Source organism: Mus caroli, unplaced genomic scaffold (assembly GCF_978045245.1).
Source record: "Mus caroli unplaced genomic scaffold, Mus_caroli_1 scaffold_12, whole genome shotgun sequence".
NCBI classification, from domain to species: domain Eukaryota; kingdom Metazoa; phylum Chordata; class Mammalia; order Rodentia; family Muridae; genus Mus; species Mus caroli.
The window spans coordinates 38,149,031-38,171,021 of record NW_028227267.1 but is presented as its reverse complement, the minus strand read 5'-3'; the positions used below and the strand labels follow the sequence as shown (position 1 = coordinate 38,171,021).

Genomic DNA, 21,991 nt, shown 5'->3' with positions numbered 1-21,991 from the left:
AAGAGTACATATGGAGCAACCCAAGGCTCTAGCTACATATGCAGCAGACAATGGCCTTGTCAGACATTAATGGGAAGAGAGGCCCTTGTTCCTTTGAAAGTTCAATGCCCCAGTATAGGGGAATGCCTGGGCAAGGAGACAGCAGTGTTTGTGTGAGTGGGGAACTCTCTCATAGATGCAGATGGAGGGGGCATGAGATAACAGGTTTTGAACCAGAAACCAGGAAACAGGATAAAATTTGAAGTGTAAGATTAAAATATTTTAAAATATAAAAACAAAATTAATTGAAGACCCAGAAATTTAACCATACATATCGACACATGATCTTTGACAAAGAAGCCAAAAATATACAATGGAAAAAAGAAAGCATCTTCAATAAATGGTGCTGGTCCTACTGTCAGTAAGTAAGTATGTAGAAAAATGAAAGTAGATCCATATTTGTCACCAGGAATAAAACTCAAGGCCAGGTGGATCAAAGACTTCAACATAAAACCAGATTGACTGAATCTAATTGAAGAGAAATTGAGAAAGATCTTCAAACTCACAGGAGTAGGGGCAAATTTTCTAAATACGCTCCGATGGCTCAGGTTCTAACATCAAACATTGATAAATGGGACCTCATGAGACTGAAAAACTTATGTAAGGCAAAGGGCATAGTCAGTAGGACAAATTGGTAACCTACATAATGGGAAAAAAATTTCACTAACCTTACATTCCAAAATATCTAAAGAACTCAAGTAGATAAACACCAAAAAGAAAAGAACCCAGTCTGAAAGTCGCAAAGAACTATAGAAAAAAATCAAAACAAGGAAACTTGAATGGCTGAGACGCAGTTAAAGAAATGTGGAAAGTCCTTAGTCTTCCGGGAAATGAAAACCAAAGCAATTGAGATTGGTATAAGGCCGTATACTTTCCAATAAAGAATGGCCAAGATCAAAAACTGGCAAAAGCACATGTTGGTGAGAATGTGAGAAAAGAGAATCAAAACTTCATTTCTGGTGGGAGTGCAAAGTACTATGACAACTATGGAAATCAATCTGGAGGTTCCTCAGAAAATTCGAAATAGATCTGCCTGAAGGCCAAAGACTTACCTTCATGACCTATGGCTTCCGAATTTCATGTTTCATCCAATGGCATATTATTTAGATCTTCCTATTGGGCTTCGACTTTGATCTTGGTAAGCATTTGGTCTCTGATTCTCAAACAGTTCTCTGTCCTCACACTTTTTTGAGGTATCGCCAACCCCAGGAACATATTTTTTCCTTCAAATTTCTCCAAATTTGGGGACTTCTAATATTTGGGGAAACTGAGTGACAAAAGCAATGTATGCTGAGCACTTTAGTGTCCAGTGCATATGAAACTATGTGTGTTTAGATACGGTAATCCTCTAGAACATACTTTATGAAAGAAGCAGTATGCTCTTAGGTTCCCTGTTTGACCTCACTTAACTTTGCCAGCTTTGTAGGCTGCTGTACTGCTGCTCTGAGAATAATCAGAAACTCCTGGAATAGATGCCTCATGTCTCATTGCCTTTGCCAGGGTTAGGACACTAGTGGGAGTAGGTTTGATGGAACATTAACAAAACCAGTGCTTCTTGTGAACCATCTGAATGAAGTACCATGTTCCAGGACAGTTCTGTATGAACTTGTCATATCCAGGAAATGGAGCAAGAGAAAATCCAAGCAAAAGACATCCTTTTACAGCATCCTCGACACCTTTTCACAGGACAGGGTAAGTTGACTTTGGTAGAAGAAGAGATGTTCTGAGATAGTTGCCCCTCATCTGATCAGAGAATAAGAGTTCATGAATTTTGGGGAAACATTGTGAGTGTGGGGTTGCAGTAAGCATCATGTAATGTGAATGAGCAAAAACTATATTAATACAAAAACAAAATTAAAGTTTTATCAAAATGGGGCAAAATATATTGTTCTACTAACTCTAGTATGTATACACCGGCAAACACTTTAACATCTAGAAGGGCTAGATGTTGTAAAGTAGGGTGACTTTGTCATTGACACATACTGTGTACATAGCAAAGATGAATAAAATGGAGGACTTGCACCCCAAAGATCCATTATTCCCCTCACATCAAAGTGACTGTGCCACCTTTAATAGAAATCTAGAGGCTTCTTTTCATCCTGGTCTCAGGGCTCATCCATAATACAGTACCAAACAAGCCCTGGCCATGTGTTCCTGTGTTACTGGCAGATTTCTGCCTCAGGGTTCAGAGACACTAAAGGGCCAGCTTTGGCCTTCCAAGGCAGCCATTCTTTCAGCTATACCAGGCCCTCTGCCACCTAAATGGAGACTTCCACAAAGGCCTGTCATCTCAAAAACTGAAGCTAAGTTAATCCAAAATATTGAGATGCCACTCTACAGTCACGGTGGGTTGGTTCCATGAGATCATAAAAGGTAACTAATGTTTCTGTGACTGTTTGCCTTATTTGAAAGTGAGTAATGAGATCATCTGAGGAGTAACCACTTCTGACTAACATGAATGATAGGACTGTACAGAGCATGAGCTTAACCTTCTAGGTACAGTGCAAATAACTGGGGGAATTAACAACAAAAACCAAAGGAAACAATAGGAATACTAACAACAACATTTTTTCAAAAAAATACTGAGTGCTGGGATTAAAGGCATGTACCCACTCTGGCTAGCTTTATATGTAATAAAAACCAAACAAACAACCCTTTTACAGTTCTATCAGTTGCAGTAGAGGGAGCTGTGTGATACTGTGTGCTGCTTTCTTTCCCCAGATACCTCAGGTCTTCAGTCTTCTACCAGGTGAGCTGGACCTAAGAGCAGCCTAGTTGACTTTCCTACTGGCATGGCATGATTCTGCAAAAATCCTTTTCATGATAAGAAAAAGTATGGAGGAGACCCCTTGTTGGTGCATCCAGAATCCTTTAGGCCAGGAAACAACCAAGCCACAGATAGTGAAAAACCAAAGGAAAAATCACATTGCCAAAATATGGGCTCCATATTGGAAGAAAAGGCCCTCAACTTCTAAGGTATCAACAATATCTGCCCCTCAATTGTGAGCTCTGCATGTTGGTATTGTGTGGCTTCAGGTGGTAGTCAAAGGCAGATGTCTTCCCGCAAAAGACATACATGATTTTTCATCTTGCATATGTGAGGATAGGTTTCATTCTAGCACAGATTCAGCACACCCAGCATAAGAACACAGAAGCCTCAGATGACAAAGCCAAAGGGACTCCATCCTGAACTTATAGACCCATTAAAATTGAAGTTTAACCTGAACTCAGGCCATTCCACTCCTTGCCCTACCTCATGAGTTTTATGTTTGCTATGAGTAGAGAATTATGATACAACCCCAGCATCCCATGCCTGCACTTGGGAATTCAGGAAGACTGATATTAGAGAACTGATGGCTATGAGGCTACAATGCAGTACAGTCCAGGTTGACCTTTCCTCAATGATGTCCACTTTAATTGTCTGGTTGTATTTTAGAAAGGGAGGGTGTGGAAGTTAATAATTTGAAGATGGGACAGAAAGTTTACCACTTTATATTTGTCCTGTCGCTAAGCCCCTATGTTCCAAAGAAAAGGGAGTTTTCCTTGCAAAAGATGGGATTATAAACGGGAGATTTTTTGAAACACATAGATATGTATATAGGAACAATACCAAGTATCAAGATATGCACAGTAACAAGATATTATCCAGATTTTATACAATTAAAGGTATAGGAGAAAGATATTGGCCTTTGTGAAACAGGGAAAACCTGGGGAATTAGACTGTATGTCACATGAATTCACTCAGATAGTATATTTATTATTGAGAAATATCTCTTCACCATCCCTAGAGATTTGGATGCTAACAAAAATCTCTTCTGCATATCAGGGTCCTAATCAATGCTTCCCATCGAAAGCACTTGTCTTCTAATGAAGCATATGAAAAATCTCTGAATTTAGAAAGAGAGGTTGCAATAGGGTATTTGCCAGGTCACAGGAGAGGCTCTAGGAAATGCACAACAGAAACTGGTAAATTTGGGGAGATCTAGTTATCAAATAGGCCTTAGCCTTTCCCAGTGACATCATCAGTAATGCCTTCCTTGGACAATCTCTTGTATCTAGGATAGAACTAGAATCTTCTGTGATGTCACCTGTGTTGTGGCTACAGCAACTGCCTGTGGGATATTCCTTCAGTGCCTTTTGGGTTCTCAATCAGGCATGTTTTCCTGGCTGCGCAGGCAATTTCACAAGGAGAATGGTGATCAAGGAGAGACCAGACCAAGACAGAAGGAATCTGGCATCCTTTCTTGTAAAAACAGAAGAAGGAAATTATTCTGGGGAAGGCACAGTGAGTCTTGGGCAGAGTTTGGGAAATTCTGGAACAGGTTGGCTTGAGCTGAGCCTTCCCTGAGTAGATATTAAGAGCTGGAGCCTTGGACTTTCTTAATGACAGACCAAGAGACTAAAATTTCTGAAAATTCATTTGACAGAGCCAGGAATTGACAATCCTGCAGCTTCTTTTCTAGGAGCCATTTAATTTCATTTAGAGTGTCAAAGAATGCCCTGAGAAGGCACTATGAGAATAACAATGTGTCGCTTATTGGTAGGGAGTTGAAGCACTTCATCTTCTAGATTATTGTAGGATACATGAGTCTCTGATGCAGAGAACAGAGGAGGATTCTAATCTGGTCATTTGTTGATGTCTCAGCCACTTTGAGTTTGAACACACATGACTAGGTATTGATGGTTTTCTTGGCATAACATATGACATGAGCTGAAATTGTTCCCCAAATCTTTATGTGTGAGGCAGCTTATGGATTTCAGGGCAAGGGGTAATATAATAAATAGTGTGTGTTAGTTGTGACCAACAGTGGTGGTTGGGAAGAGGAATATAACTTAGCAGACCAGCTCAAATATAGCCTTTCTGCTTTTTCAGTGATTAATCCTGTCTCTAGCTTTTCTCTTCCTCAACCTTCTCTTTGGGACTCAGAATGGTCTCCCCTGCCCTGGGCCATCAACTATGCAAATGCATTTGTGTTTATCTATCTTCAGTGTCTGCTGGGAAAACATCACCCCAAAATTGCAACATCACTAATCATATGAAGAATATGAATAAAGTAGAAGATATGAAATTTTATATCAGGAAGATAAATGCTGAGAGATTAGAACTTTTTCGAATCTTGGACATTGACATGAATACTGATTTGAACTACAGGTAAAATTATGCCCTGTATCCTGTTGACTGTATTGTGCCCTCTCTGTTAACCCACATTTTCTCTCATAATGGAGTGTGTCATCTCTCACATTCATTATAAGAAGTCTTGACAGTTGTTAAATTGTTGGATAAGAGCTGTGTGTTCTATGGTCATCCTCTTTTGTACTTGCCCTTGCTGTGCTTGGAGTCTGATTGGTTTTGTTAACAACTGGTCACAATAGCTGCCTTACTGTGTAAGAATGCAATGTCTGCAGGCCATTATTGCTTTAATATAATTTTGTTCATTGTACTCTCAGACTGTGGAACCTACCTGGATTTATTTGGCGTTTTAACTTGTGTGTGTGTATGTGTGTGTGTGTGTGTGTGTGTGTGTGTGTGTGTGTGTGTGTGTGTGTGTGTGTGTGAAGTTAGTTGTTTGTGTTTTGTTCAGGATCTGGGGTTCTGAGACCTTGGATGGGATCTGAGGATTTGTGTGATGCACAGTTTGTAGTGCATGGTAGTGTTGAGTCCTTAGAGGCCCAAGTTGATCATCAGGGTACTTTGTTCCCTGTGTTTACCTTGGTATCACAAGGAATCTCCTGGGGTAGGAGGTGTTATAAAGCCTTTTTCTTTGTAAATACTAGTTATGTCCTCTGAGAATTCATTTAGCAATTGGATCAAAGGATTATCCCTGCCTTAAAACTAAGAGGAGAAAAATCCTTATATCTAAGGACCAAAGCCTGTGGCACAGTCTAGTAGAAACATCTCACAGAACTAGTATATTCTTTCAGGCTCACAAAAGAAGCTCTTGAAGGTCAGCCATCTCCATTTGGTCGCCTGGCTCTGCTGTCCTCTGCACAAGATATTTAATCAGTACCAATAGGACCCACTTTGAAGGAGCAATGATGTGGCATACAATTGGCTTGGGTAGTCCAGATACAGCCTTTTTGCACATGATACTTGATTGCTTTAGTTCAGAGGATTATTTACTCTTTGGGCCATGCTCTACCACAGGATGAACATTGAATTCGCCATCATTAAATCACAACATGAGAAGACAATGTTAGATATGGAAAAAATGACACAGTCAATAAGTGATACCATTGAGATGTACAAGGAATTCATAGAAGATAAAGATTCCTACAGGTGAGTCCCAGACACTGCTGAGACCCTGAACTAGGCAGAGAATGCTTGTGGACTTCCAGGACTTTGAACAAAAGTAAGAGCTCTAGTTCTATACTATCTGTTTCTTAATAGGAGCCCTCCCTTGAGGCAAGGGTCTTGGATTTGTACCTCTTGGACTCAGTTTTCCTAAGTGTGAAGATTGTCCAAGACAGTCAGTCTTTATTCTTCCAAATTCAGGATCCTCTGTATAGAACCAATTTCCACCATGCTGGGAATCTCAAGCAACCCTGACCTCTAGGGTTCTGACAGCAGATTAAAAGATCTGGGATCCATGACAAAAATGGAAAGATTTTATACCTTTTGGGTCTCCTCTCCTCCCTCAGAGTTGATTTGCACTCTTCCTGCTGATGGTTTTCTGGTACCACAGACATATAAGCAACCATGAGGTACATTTCCTCCTCTGTGATGTACATGGGGCACACTTAGTGTCAGGGTTTTCAGAAGTCCTTTGATTCTTGTGGCATGTGGCTGGTCCCTGGATTTGACCTGCCTCTATTTTGGACTGATGGGTATACTGTGGACTCTAGTCTGGGACTGTCTGGGGATCTGGGCCCTTGCAGAGATCATAGTACTTGGTGGAGTGGCATGCAAATAGAAGCTTGCTGGGAATCACCTTTTTTGTTTGTTTGTTTGTTTGTTTGTTTGTTTGTTTTTGGTTCAGCTTCAAGCACACCTACCTCCTGAAAGAATGCAATCAATTGAAGGAAAAAGTAAGGATGTTGCTGAATGAGAACAGAAAGCTGCTGGTAGAGCAGGCTGACCAGAAAGCATCCTATGGTGAAGAAAAGAGGTTCTGTGATGAGACCTCCAAGAACATACATCCCAAGTGCTAAGCAGTAGCAGGTAGGATGATGTGTATCAGAGGCAGATTGCCCTCATGGCTAACCATAAACATAGACAATCCAATGAAATATCCACCAACTTATCCAGGCACTCCCCTGTGTCTCCTCCAAGTGTTTATTTAGGTGATCATCTACAAGGCTTTCTCTGGAGGTAGCCTTTTTCAAGAAACTATATGTTTAGCAAGCAATTTTTTCTGCCCTGTTATAATCTGCAGTTCACTAGGGGAGATTAGTTGATTACACATCACAACTCTACATGATATTAAGTTTGAAGGGTGCTGTGCTGGAGTCCTTCTTCAGATCAGTGGAGAGCTTTGAAGGAAGAAGTAAAGTCCTGAAGCTCATTTGCTTTATGGGCATCAGGTAGGTTTCTAGGTAGGACATAGATTGCAGGAATGATAGCTTAGTGGAACTGACAAATAAGTGGATTTCATTGTTGCCTTTTGGAAGTTTTTGTCCCCCACCCCAACCTTTTCCCCTATAGATCTTGATTCACACTGAGTGAACCTGAGTAGCAGCATGTCAGTCCTATTTTCTTTGAGTGCTGTTGGAGTTTTCCTTCCTGGGCCTTGTGGTCTGGAGCTGGCTGAATGAGCAGGGATGTAGGAAAGGCTTCTCACAATCTCAGTTGGTATGAGAGTTTTGAGGCTTCATGTAAAAATTTCTCCATATATACCCCTCATATGACCAAGAATGTTTTATAGGGATTTCTATTTCTCTAGTAAGAATACTAGAGTTGAAATTCTCAGTTTAAATATCTGCTCTGCATAGTCTAAAATATTTGTTCATCTAGCATGATAGATTCTTCATTGTTTTTTGCTCCCTTATGTTTTTATGTGTGTGTGTGTTTGTGTATGTGTGTTTATGGGTGCTTATGCCAATCTGTACCTTTGTGGGTATTTTGTAAGGCCAGTTAAGGACATCTGATTTTGTGTAGTCATTCTTAACTTATTTCTTTGGGCCTAGGTCTCTCAATAAACCTGATACTTCCTGTTGTTCTATGTCCAGTAGACTTTTTATCTCCTGTCCACTACCAGGTGGAGATCTGTCTCTTATTTAAACCAACAAATCATTAAACAATACTACTATTTTTAAACTAAGTATTAGATTTTTTCATTTTTCCTGCTTAGAGTTATTGCCTGGGATATTCTGGCTGTTCTTATTGGCTTAACCATGGGCATACATAGAAGCCTACAGGACATCATTCTGCTGACATTGTTTTGCTAACTATATTTTGGGCATGGCTCTGTTTCAGGATAGATTCTCAGAGTTGTGTAGAGTGCTGCATTTCAGATATGTCACAACAGGTCATCTAACTAGATTTCCCCTGACTGATTTTGAGAATGATTTAATATCATATAATAAGTAAGGTGTTGCAAACTTCCTGAGTAATGATCAAAGTCACAGTCTTCCTCAGATGCTAAAAAGGACTCAGTGTAGGTTTAGTGAGGGGACTGTGATGAGTCAAAATGGGGCTTACTGGAGGCTATAGGTAGAAAGCTCTTTCTTGGCAATTTAGTGCTACGTTGTCCAGGATATCTGTGTAGAGATTTTAATGTCCTTGTAGAACCAGCAAGTATTTGCATAGAAAAAGTTTCTAAAGAGGAGATAAGTACAGGTCAGGGCTGCAAAGCCCCCTTGAGTCTAAAACCCATAGGTCCCACTACATGCTCATACAACAAAAATATGCTAGATAAGAGCAAGAATTTCATTGATGTATGTGTTTTTGTTTCAGTCTTTTTGTGCTATGTGGTGTGTGTGTTGGGGTGTGTTTGTGTGTGTGTACCAGCTGTGACTCAGTGTGTTTATTCTAAGTTGTGTGTTTGTATAATGCAAAATGCCTTTGTAAGTGTTTGTGGTATGGATATATACAACTGTGTTTCTATGTCTATATGTGTTTGTGTGTCTGTTTGTGTAGACTTGCAACCGTGTCCGTCTTTAGCGACCAAGCATGATGAGTAAAGCCCCTGAGATTTCAGATTGCACCCATGAAAAATCAAATACAGCAGTCCATTTAGTATGCAACTCTACCTAGCTCCCAAGTGAAATAAAAAGGGACACAAAAGCTCATATAAAGTCATACTTTCTACTGGCTAGGGGCCATATTACTGATCCTCATTGAAAACTTTTGGAGAAAATCATCGGTATATGGTACATAGAGTCGAGGAGGACATTAGTATATAAAATCCATGTTATGTCCCTTTACTGCTCTGGAAGAATTATGAAGGCCCACTGTAATGTCAGGTGGCTTACTATGTCTTTTCAGCATTCCAGATTCTTTCCTCACTGCTTGCTACCATTGCCTTTCCAGCTTCCTCTACTCAGTAAAACTTTGCCTTATAATTTGGTTTCGATTCTAATCATTGAGAGATTGTGTTGCTTGTAGTTGTACCTGTATCCAGCACAATTCCCATAGCTGTGGTGCAAAACAGGGCTGTTTCAGGAGCCCCTTGATAATAATAATAATAATAATAATAATAATGATAATCTAAAGAACTCACACTATGTTATTTGTGTAACATTCTGCAATTGCTGTTATTCAAGATCATTTTCTCAGAGTTAGATTCAGCCTAATTGGGGGGTTGGGAGAAATTAGGACCTTCAGACAGGTCTGGTAATATAAAATCAGGTAGGTGTTTGAGAAGCAAGGTTCAGAAAGTAGAAAAGAAGTCTCCTTGGATCCAGAGATTCCAGAACAAGAATAGATATCCACAGAGTCTCTAGGGCACATGAGGTCTGTAATGATCCTCAGGGTAGTCCGGAAGAAGATGATATCCTGATATCCATCAGCTAAAGAGTGAAATTGTACTATGTGATGCAGCCCTTTCATGAACTATTACTCAGTGTTAGTTAATCCATGCAAGTATTTGACCTTCAACTAGTTAGCCTTACCTTACTCAAAATATCCCTGACACAATCATATTATTTGAAGAAAATTGATCCATTGGATCCTATTTATAGTGACTTCCTATTTTTCTGGGATCATACCTTTGGACACCAAGTCATTCAGGCAATGATAAATGGAGCCTCTAATGGAAGGAACTGTTTACTTTGGGAAAAGGCTGAAACAATGAAGGTGAGGCTAGTCCACCACCAACACGTGATCCTTTGCTGGCAGAGAAGCCTACCCTACACAGCCTTTGGAACTTGCTAAGACAGATTGAATAATATGCCAAGAACCCTGATTCTGAGTCTGGTTCATGAGGGGAAAGCATATCACTGACTGAGCTGTCTATATACTTTGCCCACTATGTATCTATCCCATATAAGATTTGTTTTTTATGTCTCCAAAATATCCTGGGAGATTTTTATAATAGCATTAACTGCGGAAACTAAACAGTTTGCTGAAGTATAAGATATTAGTGTTATGTGAATACAAATAATTTGCATATTTGACAGAGTGCTCTACAACAGTCTTAGATGTACAGGTGTGTTGTTATGTTCCTTCATGGCCATCAGTTTTAAAATTCAGTTCCTAGTGTTAGAAATATTTTCAGTTAACACATTCTTCCTGATTATAGGACCCATGCAGTGCCTGTGGACTTCATGTGATATATTTTCACTGCTTATTTCCAGATATAGGGGTTGATGAGTGGTACCCTGTCAGGATCCTGCACTAGAGAAATAATCATAACCTTCACTTCAATTCTAGGCAGGTTCCCCATAAAGCATCCACATGGTTTTCTAGGTTGATCACATCTCTCTTGAATTCAGATTCAGACATTGCTACAATGTTATTATTCTATATATTATACATGGACTATTGGAGTAATATAGGTTTTTTTTTAAACTCCAGTATAGTGTGTATTTCACAGCTCAGTTTCTAGCTGTTTTTAAAAGCTGAGAAATAATTACAAGCCCAAGTGCTCTGTGACACTTGGGGATGCAGGCAATGACGTCAGCAGATGATAAGTTGTAATAGATTGTCCAGCTTAATAGATCTAGTGTGAGATGTAGAGCTGAATTGAAAAACACTAACCGGGTTATTGTTCCTTCCTTCCCTAGGTGTGAAATACTCCAGCAGAAACTGGAACATGGAACTGACCAGGACAAGGCCTCCTTTGAAGAGATCTTCTATAGGGGAAGCTCCACATGTGCAAAGCAAATATTTCATCTCCTTCCCAGTAATCATAGATATCATCTGCTGTATTTTCTTCCTTTATTTTTGTTTCATTGCAATGAATAGCCCTTAATTTCATCTGGGCTCTGGCTCAGCAAGAGTGAACATGTAGAGGGATTCAGACATGTGCTGAGACAGATCAAAAGCTGCAAGGCAAGCAGGAAGATTCTGAGAGTGTAAATTTACCTTGTCCTGATAGGTCATCCAGGAAAATTACAAAATCATTCTACAAAATTGTAAAGATTTGAGCCAAAGTTGGTAACATGTATTCTGCTAAGTCTTGGGTGTCCATATTCTTCAAACCCACACTCCAAAAAAGGAAACCTACTTAAATTTCTCTTGTAAAGATTGTTACCAGAAGTAACTCGTTTTCTACTGTGTTGCCAAGGACAGTCATTTGCTGTCAGTGTTTGCTATAAAATAACAGTAAAAGAAGGCTGTTTAGCACAATTCTTGTTTTGGGATTTTGGTTTGAGCTTTGATTACTTTTGTTCTTTGGTTTTCTTTCGTTTCACTAGGAAGTTTTTTGTTTGTTTCTTTGCTGTTGTTTTGTTTTGTAATTGAGTTAATATGTTGATAAGGCTATACACTGTACATATTGACTGCCCACTTTTAGTTATTATTGAATAAATTGGATGTATTCTTAAGATTAAAACAGTGATCTCCAACTCATCACTCATAAGAAACTTCTTTATCCAGGTGTGGTATCACCCTACTGAAATCCCACACCTATCAGACACAAATGGATCTCGCTAAGGAGCCTGGGTTCCATAATGACTTCTCAGTCAGACTGAGCTACAAAAGTGATTGATTTTACATTCAGTGTGGATAGTGTGTTCAACTCTGTGGATACCGATGTCATGATGAAAAAATTACCCATATTGTATCCTTGCATGTCAAATATTTAGCTGCTGCTAAAATGCTGCGGATGATAGTGTTGAACAAATTAATGGGAAATATATCAGTATTTCTGAAATGTCTTTCAGGAAATAAAAATATATTCTAAGGGAATATAAAAGCTGTCAGAAAATACAGACATGTATGCTTCTGCTTTCCTTCAAATGTTCTATCAGTGGTAACTACTACTAGAGTGATTCAATTTTAGGACCTTTCAAAATAGGGTATTTTTTGGTGATTTTGTTGTTTTTCTTGATTATGAGAGTGAATTTTGTGCTTGACAATACATTTGGCTCCTTTTAGGGGTTTTAATACAAGCACAGTGTAGAGTTCAGTATTCAGTATCCAGATGTTTTTAAAAGCTGAGACAAAATCCAGGCCCTTATGATCTATGAGTTTTCTCCCTCTGTTTTCTCCCCACCCCCCAGTGGTGATTCTGTTTGTTATTTTGATTTATTTTATATTTATGCATGTTTTGCCTTCTGTAGGTCTGTGAAACACTTGCATGCCATTTCCCAAAGGCCAGAAGAAGTTATGGGGTTTCACCTGCAACTAAAATGACAGAGGACTGTTAGATGCCATGTGGGTCTTTTGAGAAACATATTCTCAAATGAAGAGCTATCTCTCCATCCCCTGATATGCACTTTTGTCATTCCTTGTGTGCTATATTAGTGGAATGTATCATACATATAGAAACTCTTTCTTGAGATATGTTTACTTTGTTGTAAAAAAGTAGAAGCACCCATCTCCTTTCAGAGCAAAAGCAGTTTAGAATGTGATTTGAAGTTTCTCTTTGGATCAGAGAAGCAGATTTGGGGAACAGTAACACCAGGTAACAGGGATAAATCATAGTGCAGAGCCCATCATTTTTGACACTACCACGGGAAAGTGGGCGATGCAGAGAATACTGGCATAAGACAATGGAGCTGGAGCCAAGATAAAATCTTGCAATTGTAGTGGCTCTGAAAATGAGATAGAGCCTTCCCAGATGGTGTCTGAATGGCCTCCTCCATTTCTTTACAAAAGGAAACAAGGCATTCATTTGAGTAGCTGGTGTGTACTGGAGATTCATCCTCTGCTTTGCAGGGTAGGGCTCTGATGGGAAAGCCTCTACCAAAGCACTGAATGGGTCAGAGATGCTTACCCTTAACTCAGTACTTCTGCTAGCTTTCTGATTCTGTACATTGCAAACAATAACTCTCATAAAAGAATCCCAGTGTTTTGACTTAGTTTGACTGGCATACAGCACATGACATAATCTATATTTTATTATTCAGGACTACTCTCAAATGTTGTGTGAAACTAATTTCAGAACATCAATAACTTTTATATTTCTCGGGTCCCAATGTTGCCTCTATTTCATTTTCTAATAATTTATTCAAACTTTCTTTAAAAGTCATGAATTAATCTGGAACTATCATTACACAGTTTTTACATAGTTTCCAAGATGAGAGCACACAGCATACACCTGGGACATTTTGAAGTGTGCTGTTCTGAGCCCCTTATATCTCAATTTTTCATAGTTTAAGAATCATTACATCAAGAAACATCGAGTTTCACAGACTACACCAAAGCAGAAGAAGAAAGAAATAGGAAATTCAGATATAATAGAATAATTATACACATCAAGACCAGCTGCAAAGCAGTCATGCACAATGAATTCTATACAGTGATTGTACAGGGCTAAGGTTAAGATAACGGGAATCACGTTTTAGTATGAAGAGCTTCCACAGGCTATTGAAATGTTTCTATCACAGCCTACATCAGGCAGTCCCTTATTTCAAATGCCAGGTACCCAGGAGGAATGTGTCTCTTGCTTCTCAAGAACACAGACACCATCCTTTTTTACAAGTAGCTGCTGCAGGCTCCTGAGAGGTTTCCATTGAGACCTGTTGTGGGCAGTGCATGCTCTAATTGCATGCTCTCTCTATCACCATTTAAATGTAAATATGCAGAGACCTACAGCCACAGCTGGCCTCCTTGGTTTTTCTAATTCTGGGCAACAAAAGTAAAAATAAAGAAGTACTGAATCTCTCTCAAATGGAGCACAGAATCATATAATTACATGTGTGTATCAGATGGAGAGTTCTCAGTAAGTGAGCAGTGGGAAACTTGAGCTGCTGTGGGCTAAGACCTGGCACCCCCACCTACATGAAAGCCAGAGGACAAAATATGGAGTTTTTTCTCTCCTATCATGTGGGTCACAGGGAAGGAACTCAGGTCTCTATGCTTGGTCGCATTACCATTATCCACTGAGCCATCTCATCAGCCAGTCTCCACAGACACAGAGTTTAAGAATATGTATTCATATTTATATTCGGGGTTATACAGCAACTATGAAAACTTTCCCTAGAGAATATATCTACTCAATTAAGGGCAATAAATGGAGTCTGGGAGGGATCTATGAGGACGGTGGCAGACTTTAAAAGCCTCCATGGAGCCTCACAGTTTTTTGTCTCCAACAAGTTTGGATGAGATGGGGTAATTTTTCCTTCTCTTTGACCTCCCTGTGCTATGATTGAACATAATAAATGTCCATGCTCCCTGAGTTACATTCCAGGCCTGTAACTTCATTCATCTGCTACAACAGCTACAAGGCAAGTGGCAATTTGAGACACCATAGTCAGTTTGGCTGCTACAAGATTGGTCCTTGAGAGTGGCTGAGAGAATGCTTTCAAGACTAGGAATATCTATCTGAAAGAGAAAAGGAAGTGTCTCACTTCACACTGCATACTCGGGAGAGTTTAGTCGTTTAAAGACTGATGTCAAGCTGTTATCTACCTGCACAAATAGCATTAGTAGATATCAGGTTAAGCTACCTGACATCTACCAAAACAGTCAAGCACTACACTGAAGACCTACAATTAAATAAGGCTCAGGATCCACCAGAGAATTGAAAGATGGACAAGAAGAGCTGCATCACATGATAATGATCGGTTTCCTGTGTGTTTACAGGTGTCCCTTTCTGTGTCAGAGTTAGCTTAGAAAGAGAAGGTGTCCAAAGGCAGAGAGCAACTTAACACATCCCCCAATCCTTCTCAGGCTTCTGCTTAAAAGCCCTGGTTTGACAGCACCAGTTTGGGGATCCAGGGGATTAATTCCTTCACACATTAAGTCTCTGACTCACAGTCTCAGAAATGAGATCTATTCCAGGAGACCTTCACAAGCATGAAGCATTCACTGGAAGAAGTACTTCCTCAATAAACTCTGAGATCTAGTGTGGTTAAGATCAATATCAGCCATCGCTCTCCCTTCCTAGCCTTGCACAGACATGCTCTCCACCATAGGCATGTGACCTCTATTTCAGGATCCATCCATGCAGGATAGTTTGAAGTTTCATCCCAACACTGAAGAGCTGGCCTTAAATTTTTATTCCTTCGTCCATTTCTACTCACAGGACAGGAAAGAAGGCTCTTCCATTAAGAACATTTTTTTATCCACCAGAGGATCCAGTGGGCAGCTAACAATCCTATTAATGAGTCTCTGGGTTGAATACCATGCCCTCTTCTGGCCTCTGGAGGAATTGCATGCATTTGGTGCTCAGATGTGGTCCTGGGGGGATTTCTAGAGTCCCCTCTGGGCACCCCTAGGGTCCTGCCCTGCAGGCCTGGCTTGCTTGCTTTTTGCTGGTTTTGTGATACCAGGTGCGGGTTGCAGCAGGCAAAACATACATATAAATTAAAAAAAAAATGACAACGTTCCAAATTCAAACAAATAAAACCCAAATAGGCTCCAAATGTGTAGTCACACTAATATTACCTAAAAAGAAAGTCATGTCTCAACATGTCTGGGAAATCTCAACATGGGTAGAGGGAGGTAGTTTTCTGGAAAGTCAGTATTTCTGCTTTACAGTTATCACCAATGCTGTATATCAAGGAAGTGAGAGGCAGATAGCTCTGGGATTCCTGATTTCTTATGAACCCCGAATGAATATTCATTTCATAACAAGCTTTACAGCAATACAATTGTGACTCTCATAATTTGGTCAGCATGCTTATTATAGGAACATGCGAATGCCATGTACCGTATTTTAGGGGTACCTAAATATATGACCTAAAGGATACAGTATAGATCCATTTTCTATCATGAAGTGCTTATACACAGAGTAGGATATGACATCCATGCCCCCCAAAATGTACCCTTGTGAAGGACTGGCTGTCAGGGAATTCTCGATTTAGACCATGATGCCTGGAGTTTACAGAAAACCATCTCTGCCTGTGAATTCTGGAGCTCCAGGAGTGTGACACCATACCTGGCTAAAAACGCTGGGCTTGATAGTGTAGGATTTAAACTTGTTTTCTTTTTTTGTTTGTTTGTTTTTTAATTCATAAAAGTGCAGACATTTCACTCAGTATGGATTTAAAAAGAATCTCTCTCTACTTAGCTGTATCAGTATATGCAGTGTATATGGCTTCAGCAAAATATCAAAATAGTGACCAGAAAAAAGAAAGAGAAAATAAAAATCAAATCTGCAACACCAAGGTAACCAAAAATTCTAATCCCCTAAGCAATCAAAACCAAAACCTACAGGGGCAGTTTAGTAGCACTGAATTACAACATGTGGTCAACCATGAAGCAAGGTAGAAAGGCAGTTTCAGATGTAATAGCCCATCAAGACAATCGTTGCCATGTTTCTTTGGGGGCTTTGTAGTTCAGACTTTGTAAGACCAAGGTTGACACATGTTACAGGATTTTGCTCAAAGTCTTTTAACTTTACTTAACTCACCTCCATTAAATATTCTTGGTGTTGGGTGAGGACAAGTATTAATTTACAGTCTTAGATATTTCCTCCTGAATGCTGAGCAGTTCTGGATGTGCTTCTTCCTTCTCTGAAGCTCTGCCTGGTGCAACCTCAGCAAAAGGGGAAGCCCATACACCTCTGTGTGGAAATATACTGCCCCTGCCGACCTGGAACATCATCTGACCTCTGTTCATGTCTTTCAACTCCTAAGAAGATGAATGTCTTCTTGATGTACAACAATAATTTTGTAGCATAAATATAATATAATATAACATAAACAATATAGTATAGAATACAAATTCTAGCAACCTAAGTGTTCTTGATGCTTTGTCCTGGAAGCACATAGCTCCCCTCCCCCTTTTCCTGACATGTACTACACACAGCAGCACAGACATGAGTATGGTATTGCTCCCTTCTCTCTGAAATGGCTATTGAGCCTAATGAACTTAAAGCTTTGTTCATCCCCAAGTCTACACATTTTACATTAGCTGCAAATAGTGAAGTTTCTTAGGTTCTCAGCTTGGAGAATGATAGAAGCTCTTATTGTCCATAAACAGTTGTTTCTTATAGTGACCTTGTCCAACCCTACAACTTGGAGAAATGAATGACTGCAGTTATACACTAAAAGCAGTAGAATTCTCTCAAATTCTCTTTTGCAACATGATTCACAGTTACACCTTTTCAGATGAACCGTCTGAAACTCTAAAAGGTATTCTATTGCTGCCACTCTGAGGATGAAATTTCCAGGGTTTGGACATGCCTCAACTACCTCTTGCTCCAGGCCTGCTTCTCTCAGCCCCTAGCTCTCTGGCCTCACAAAAATCAATAGTCTATAGTTCATTAAGGGTGTCTTGGAGTCTCCTTACAAACACAGCCAAAGGATGTCTCCCATGCCTAATATTGGGACTTTATATTTCATATCCTATGGCTCTTGGGGAAGACTTTTTATCCCAGTAGCATAACTCTCTCTCTCTCTCTCTCTCTCTCTCTCTCTCTCTGTCTCTCTCTCCTTGTGACTGTGTGTGTGTATGTGTGTTATATAATTTATATATATGTAAATTAATGCGACCCGTTAAGTCCATTTCAAACAATTTAGAGTTAATTTTTCCTACAAATTCCCTCTCCTTCTGTATTGTGCCATTTGTTCTAGTGATCTAGGTGGAGAGGCATGATGAAGAGCTGTTTCCCCAATGCAAAATGAACTGACAGTGTACTTTTCTCTTTTAAGTTGTCCTCTATTATATCGTTTAAGATATTTGCTGACCAAGTGACTATGTGAATATATAAAAAAAATACATGCATATGTGTACAGAGACACATGAATACTTGCCTTCACAAATACATGCACACACACATAAAAGAAAAGAATATATGAATGAACAGTACTGTATACTAGCACCTACAACAAGCACCTATCATTACACAAATATGACACATAAACATGCTCACAAATGCCTGGGCAAAAACACATACACACACAAACATACACATACACATACACACACACACACACACACACACACACACACACACACACACACACACACCCCAATGAAAACACTGCTATATTACAGCACATTTCCTGACAACTGAGGAAGTATTGGGACATGACCTGTGTAATAGATTCTTAAATTAACCCAACTTGTGCTGCCTGGGCCTGTACTGATTTCCTTGTCAGGAACTTTTTCCATGCAGATATTTGCTGCTTCTACAAGTATGACATAAAACAGACAAATGGGTCCTCTGCATACACAAGTGGGTCCACACAAGATTAAAGGTTCTAAAAGAGGGTTCCAAGAATATCCTCCAGCAAGCTCCAAGTGGAAATATATTCTGCTCTCTAAACCTAACTTAGCAATTTCTCATAAGACTCTGGTAGCACCAGTAAAAACAGTTAGCCATAGATATTATCCAGTAGCTGCAATCAACAGATTACAGTTCATGAGATATAATGCCAGGGCCAGGCACCAAGAGTGGGTAGGTTGGTAAGAAGGGGAGTGGAAAAGGAATTGGGGAGGGTTTTTTTTTTATGATGGGAAACCAGGAAACGGGATAATGTGAGCAAAGAAAATACCCAATTTAAAAACAAAGTTGTGCTTGTGCCCGCGAGCACACACACACACACACACACACACACACACACACACACACGTCAGTAATGTCAGCCAAAAAGAGGTTAGTGACTTAACATGCCTTGATTTTTTTGAAATGCAGCACTCTGCAAAACAATGAGGGGGAATCTGTACAAAAGCAAAGTCATGTCTATGATACACTCAGCAAAATAACGTCAGCAAAGGGATGCAGTATAGGATTCCATGAATCCACTTGGTGAAGCCAGTAAGACACTCATTAGATTCCAGGGGTTTATCTTAGTGCAATGAGGCAAAGGAGTCTAAGTTTTATTTTTAAAATGCTTACATGTTTAATTTTTTATTACTAAAGAGTTTAATTAGAAAACAATAAAACTGGAGACTGTCCTTCTGTCCTAGGAGTGTATTGGGCCCGAGGAGCTCTGCTCTGAGATAGCTGCCATAGAGAAGATCGGAGGACCTGGTTCCTAGATAATTCCGGAAGTGACATCCTGATTCACCTCTCCATACCATAGAGCTGGAAGGGGTTGCTGTCAGGGGTCCAGGAACTCCTCTGCCTAGAAAGGAAAGCTAGCAGTGACCAACTGGGAGGGGGACAAGAGCATGTGTCTGGATTGGAAGTGGACAGGAAGGTCACATCTGGCCTGGTCTCCTGACCTCCTGACCCCAGGGTCTGAGTATCTCCTGTGATCCCTGCCAGCATCCATGAGGCAGGCAAGAGGAAGAGTGCTTTGTGAAGGCCCTGCAGCAGAAGACAGACACAGAAGTGTAGCTTCACGAAGAAGCTTGATCCCAGGGCCACTGGAGTCTGAGGACCAGTGGATGTAGAGCCATGATAATCCAGGTAAGTTGGCTTCTGTGGTCCCTCAACCAACACCAATGCTTTTGCACAACATCAGGGAATCATCTTTGTGACTCCGGGGTGCCTGGACTCCTGCCCCTTGACCTCCAAGAGCCCCACACTCCCATCTTAGAATGATAGGCTGTTGTTTTAGGTTCCTAAGTGTTCTTTCAATCGGAACATGGAGATCCTTGGAGCCCCGTTTTGTTCATGTCTTCAGCTAGCTGTTTTTGAGCACCCCTTTTGTGCCCCATATCATACTCGTATTCCAAGGGTACCATGTCTGTTTTGCGGTTTTTTCTCACATGGGTCGGCCTCCAAACCCAGGGTCTGGAAGTTGTAATGAATGAGGGAAGGACTGGGAAGGGGAATCTGAGGTCACATGGTAAGATTTGGAAAAGGTGGGCTGGACTATCCTATGTTTTCATTCACTTTTAAGTGTTGGCAACATGGCTTCTCTTGGATTAGTAAGACATTAATTGTTGAAACATTCAACTGTGGGTAATATGTAGCCCAGATTTCTTGGGTAAGACCACCACTAGTCTACCCCCTCCCTACTACTTCTTTCTGAAGTTTCCTTCATGATGAGATAAAACTCATGAGAAGGCACAGTGAGCCAAGTTGTGTGTCTGACACCTGAAGCAGACAGCATTGACTTCCTCTTTGTTAATGAATTGGCACTTACAAAAACAAACAAATAAAAAAACCCCAAAACACTAAAATGCTTGTATAAAATTATAGAAAATAGCACCATGATCTTCCTAGCTATGAGCAATTGAACCTCATATCAATTAATTGAGATCAAACCATACAAAGATTTCTGCCTGGGAGGTGACAGAAAATTCAAAGATGCTGGTCAGACAGCTTAAACAAAACAGGAAGTCTCAGGTTCAGTGACAGACCTGGTTTCTAGGGAATATGTTACAGAAAGACTGAATAAAAAACAAACAAAACGATGCTGTCCCAATCAATCAATCAATCAATCAATCAATAAATAAATAAAACAAAAAAAGAAAAACTGAACAAAATCTTACATAAATAACTGGACTTTCAACACACCCACCAATATATGTATTGGTACAGACATGCTTATGCCACACACAAACACATACTCTCTCTATAGATAGATAGATAGATAGATAGATAGATAGATAGATAGATAGATAGATAGATAGATAGATACCACACACAAACACATAGTCTCTCTCTCTCTCTAGATAGATAGATAGATAGATAGACAGACAGACAGACAGACAGACAGACAGACAGACAGATAGATAGATATAGATATATGTCACTCTCTCTGTCAAATAATCATAAGTGAGTAGAAAACTATGAGGAGATAACAATGGATGGTAGAGAAACAGTTGAATCGGGACTATGGAAGGCTTATGTTTAATGTGAGACGCTGGACTCTGCTGTCCATCCCTTGGGCACTAACATTTCTTAGGGGGCACATTTCTTAGACTAGGTTGAGAGTGTTAGTGAAATTTCATTCTTGAAGCCTCACATCTCTCACACCAACACTCAGGCTGAGAGAAGCCTTTCTCACATCCCTGTTGATCCAGTCAGCTCCAGAATATAAGCTCTAGGAAAGAACTCTAGCAACACTGACAGAAAACAGTCCTGACAAGTACCTGCTCAGGCTCTTGCAGTGTGAGCCAAGATCTAGGCAGAGTGATGAGACCATCTTGCAATGCAAGGAAAGGGGAGAGAAAGCATACAAGCCTCCCCCCCCAAAAAAAAAGCAATGATTTCCACTTATAAGGCAATTCCACTGGGATCTAATACTTGCAAATTTTGTCCTGCCTGTGATCTCACATGACCCCTAAGAAGCAAATGACTTCATCAATCAACATTCTGTGCTACTACAATGGAGGCAAGCATATAGAACACATTTAGCACACTGGCATGTACTTGTGTACTGTGTGTTCAACCTATCTATCATAAGGAAATGCAGCTTTTAGTTCAGCAGGATTGTTTACTTCCCAAACATGTAGTTTCTTGAAAGAGGATAACTGCACAAAAAGTCTTTGAAATGATCACAGAAATGAACAACTGGTTGAGACATAGGAGAGAGCCTAGATAAGGTACAGGATGGTTGC

At 40.0% G+C, this 21,991-nt stretch overlaps 1 protein-coding gene across 1 annotated transcript; it reads left to right on the top strand.

Annotated features, from left to right (window-relative positions):
- Window positions 1-1,661: 1,661 nt before the first annotated feature.
- On the top strand, window positions 1,662-11,453 carry LOC147001789 (uncharacterized). Its single transcript, XM_085828575.1, has 7 exons — window positions 1,662-1,731; window positions 2,761-2,788; window positions 4,099-4,257; window positions 5,027-5,191; window positions 6,185-6,316; window positions 7,017-7,198; window positions 11,203-11,453. Exons 1-6 carry the CDS (start codon window positions 1,662-1,664, stop codon window positions 7,186-7,188), a joined length of 726 nt encoding a protein of 241 aa, XP_085684701.1. The 3' UTR covers window positions 7,189-7,198; window positions 11,203-11,453.
- The last annotated feature ends 10,538 nt before the right edge of the window (window positions 11,454-21,991 follow it).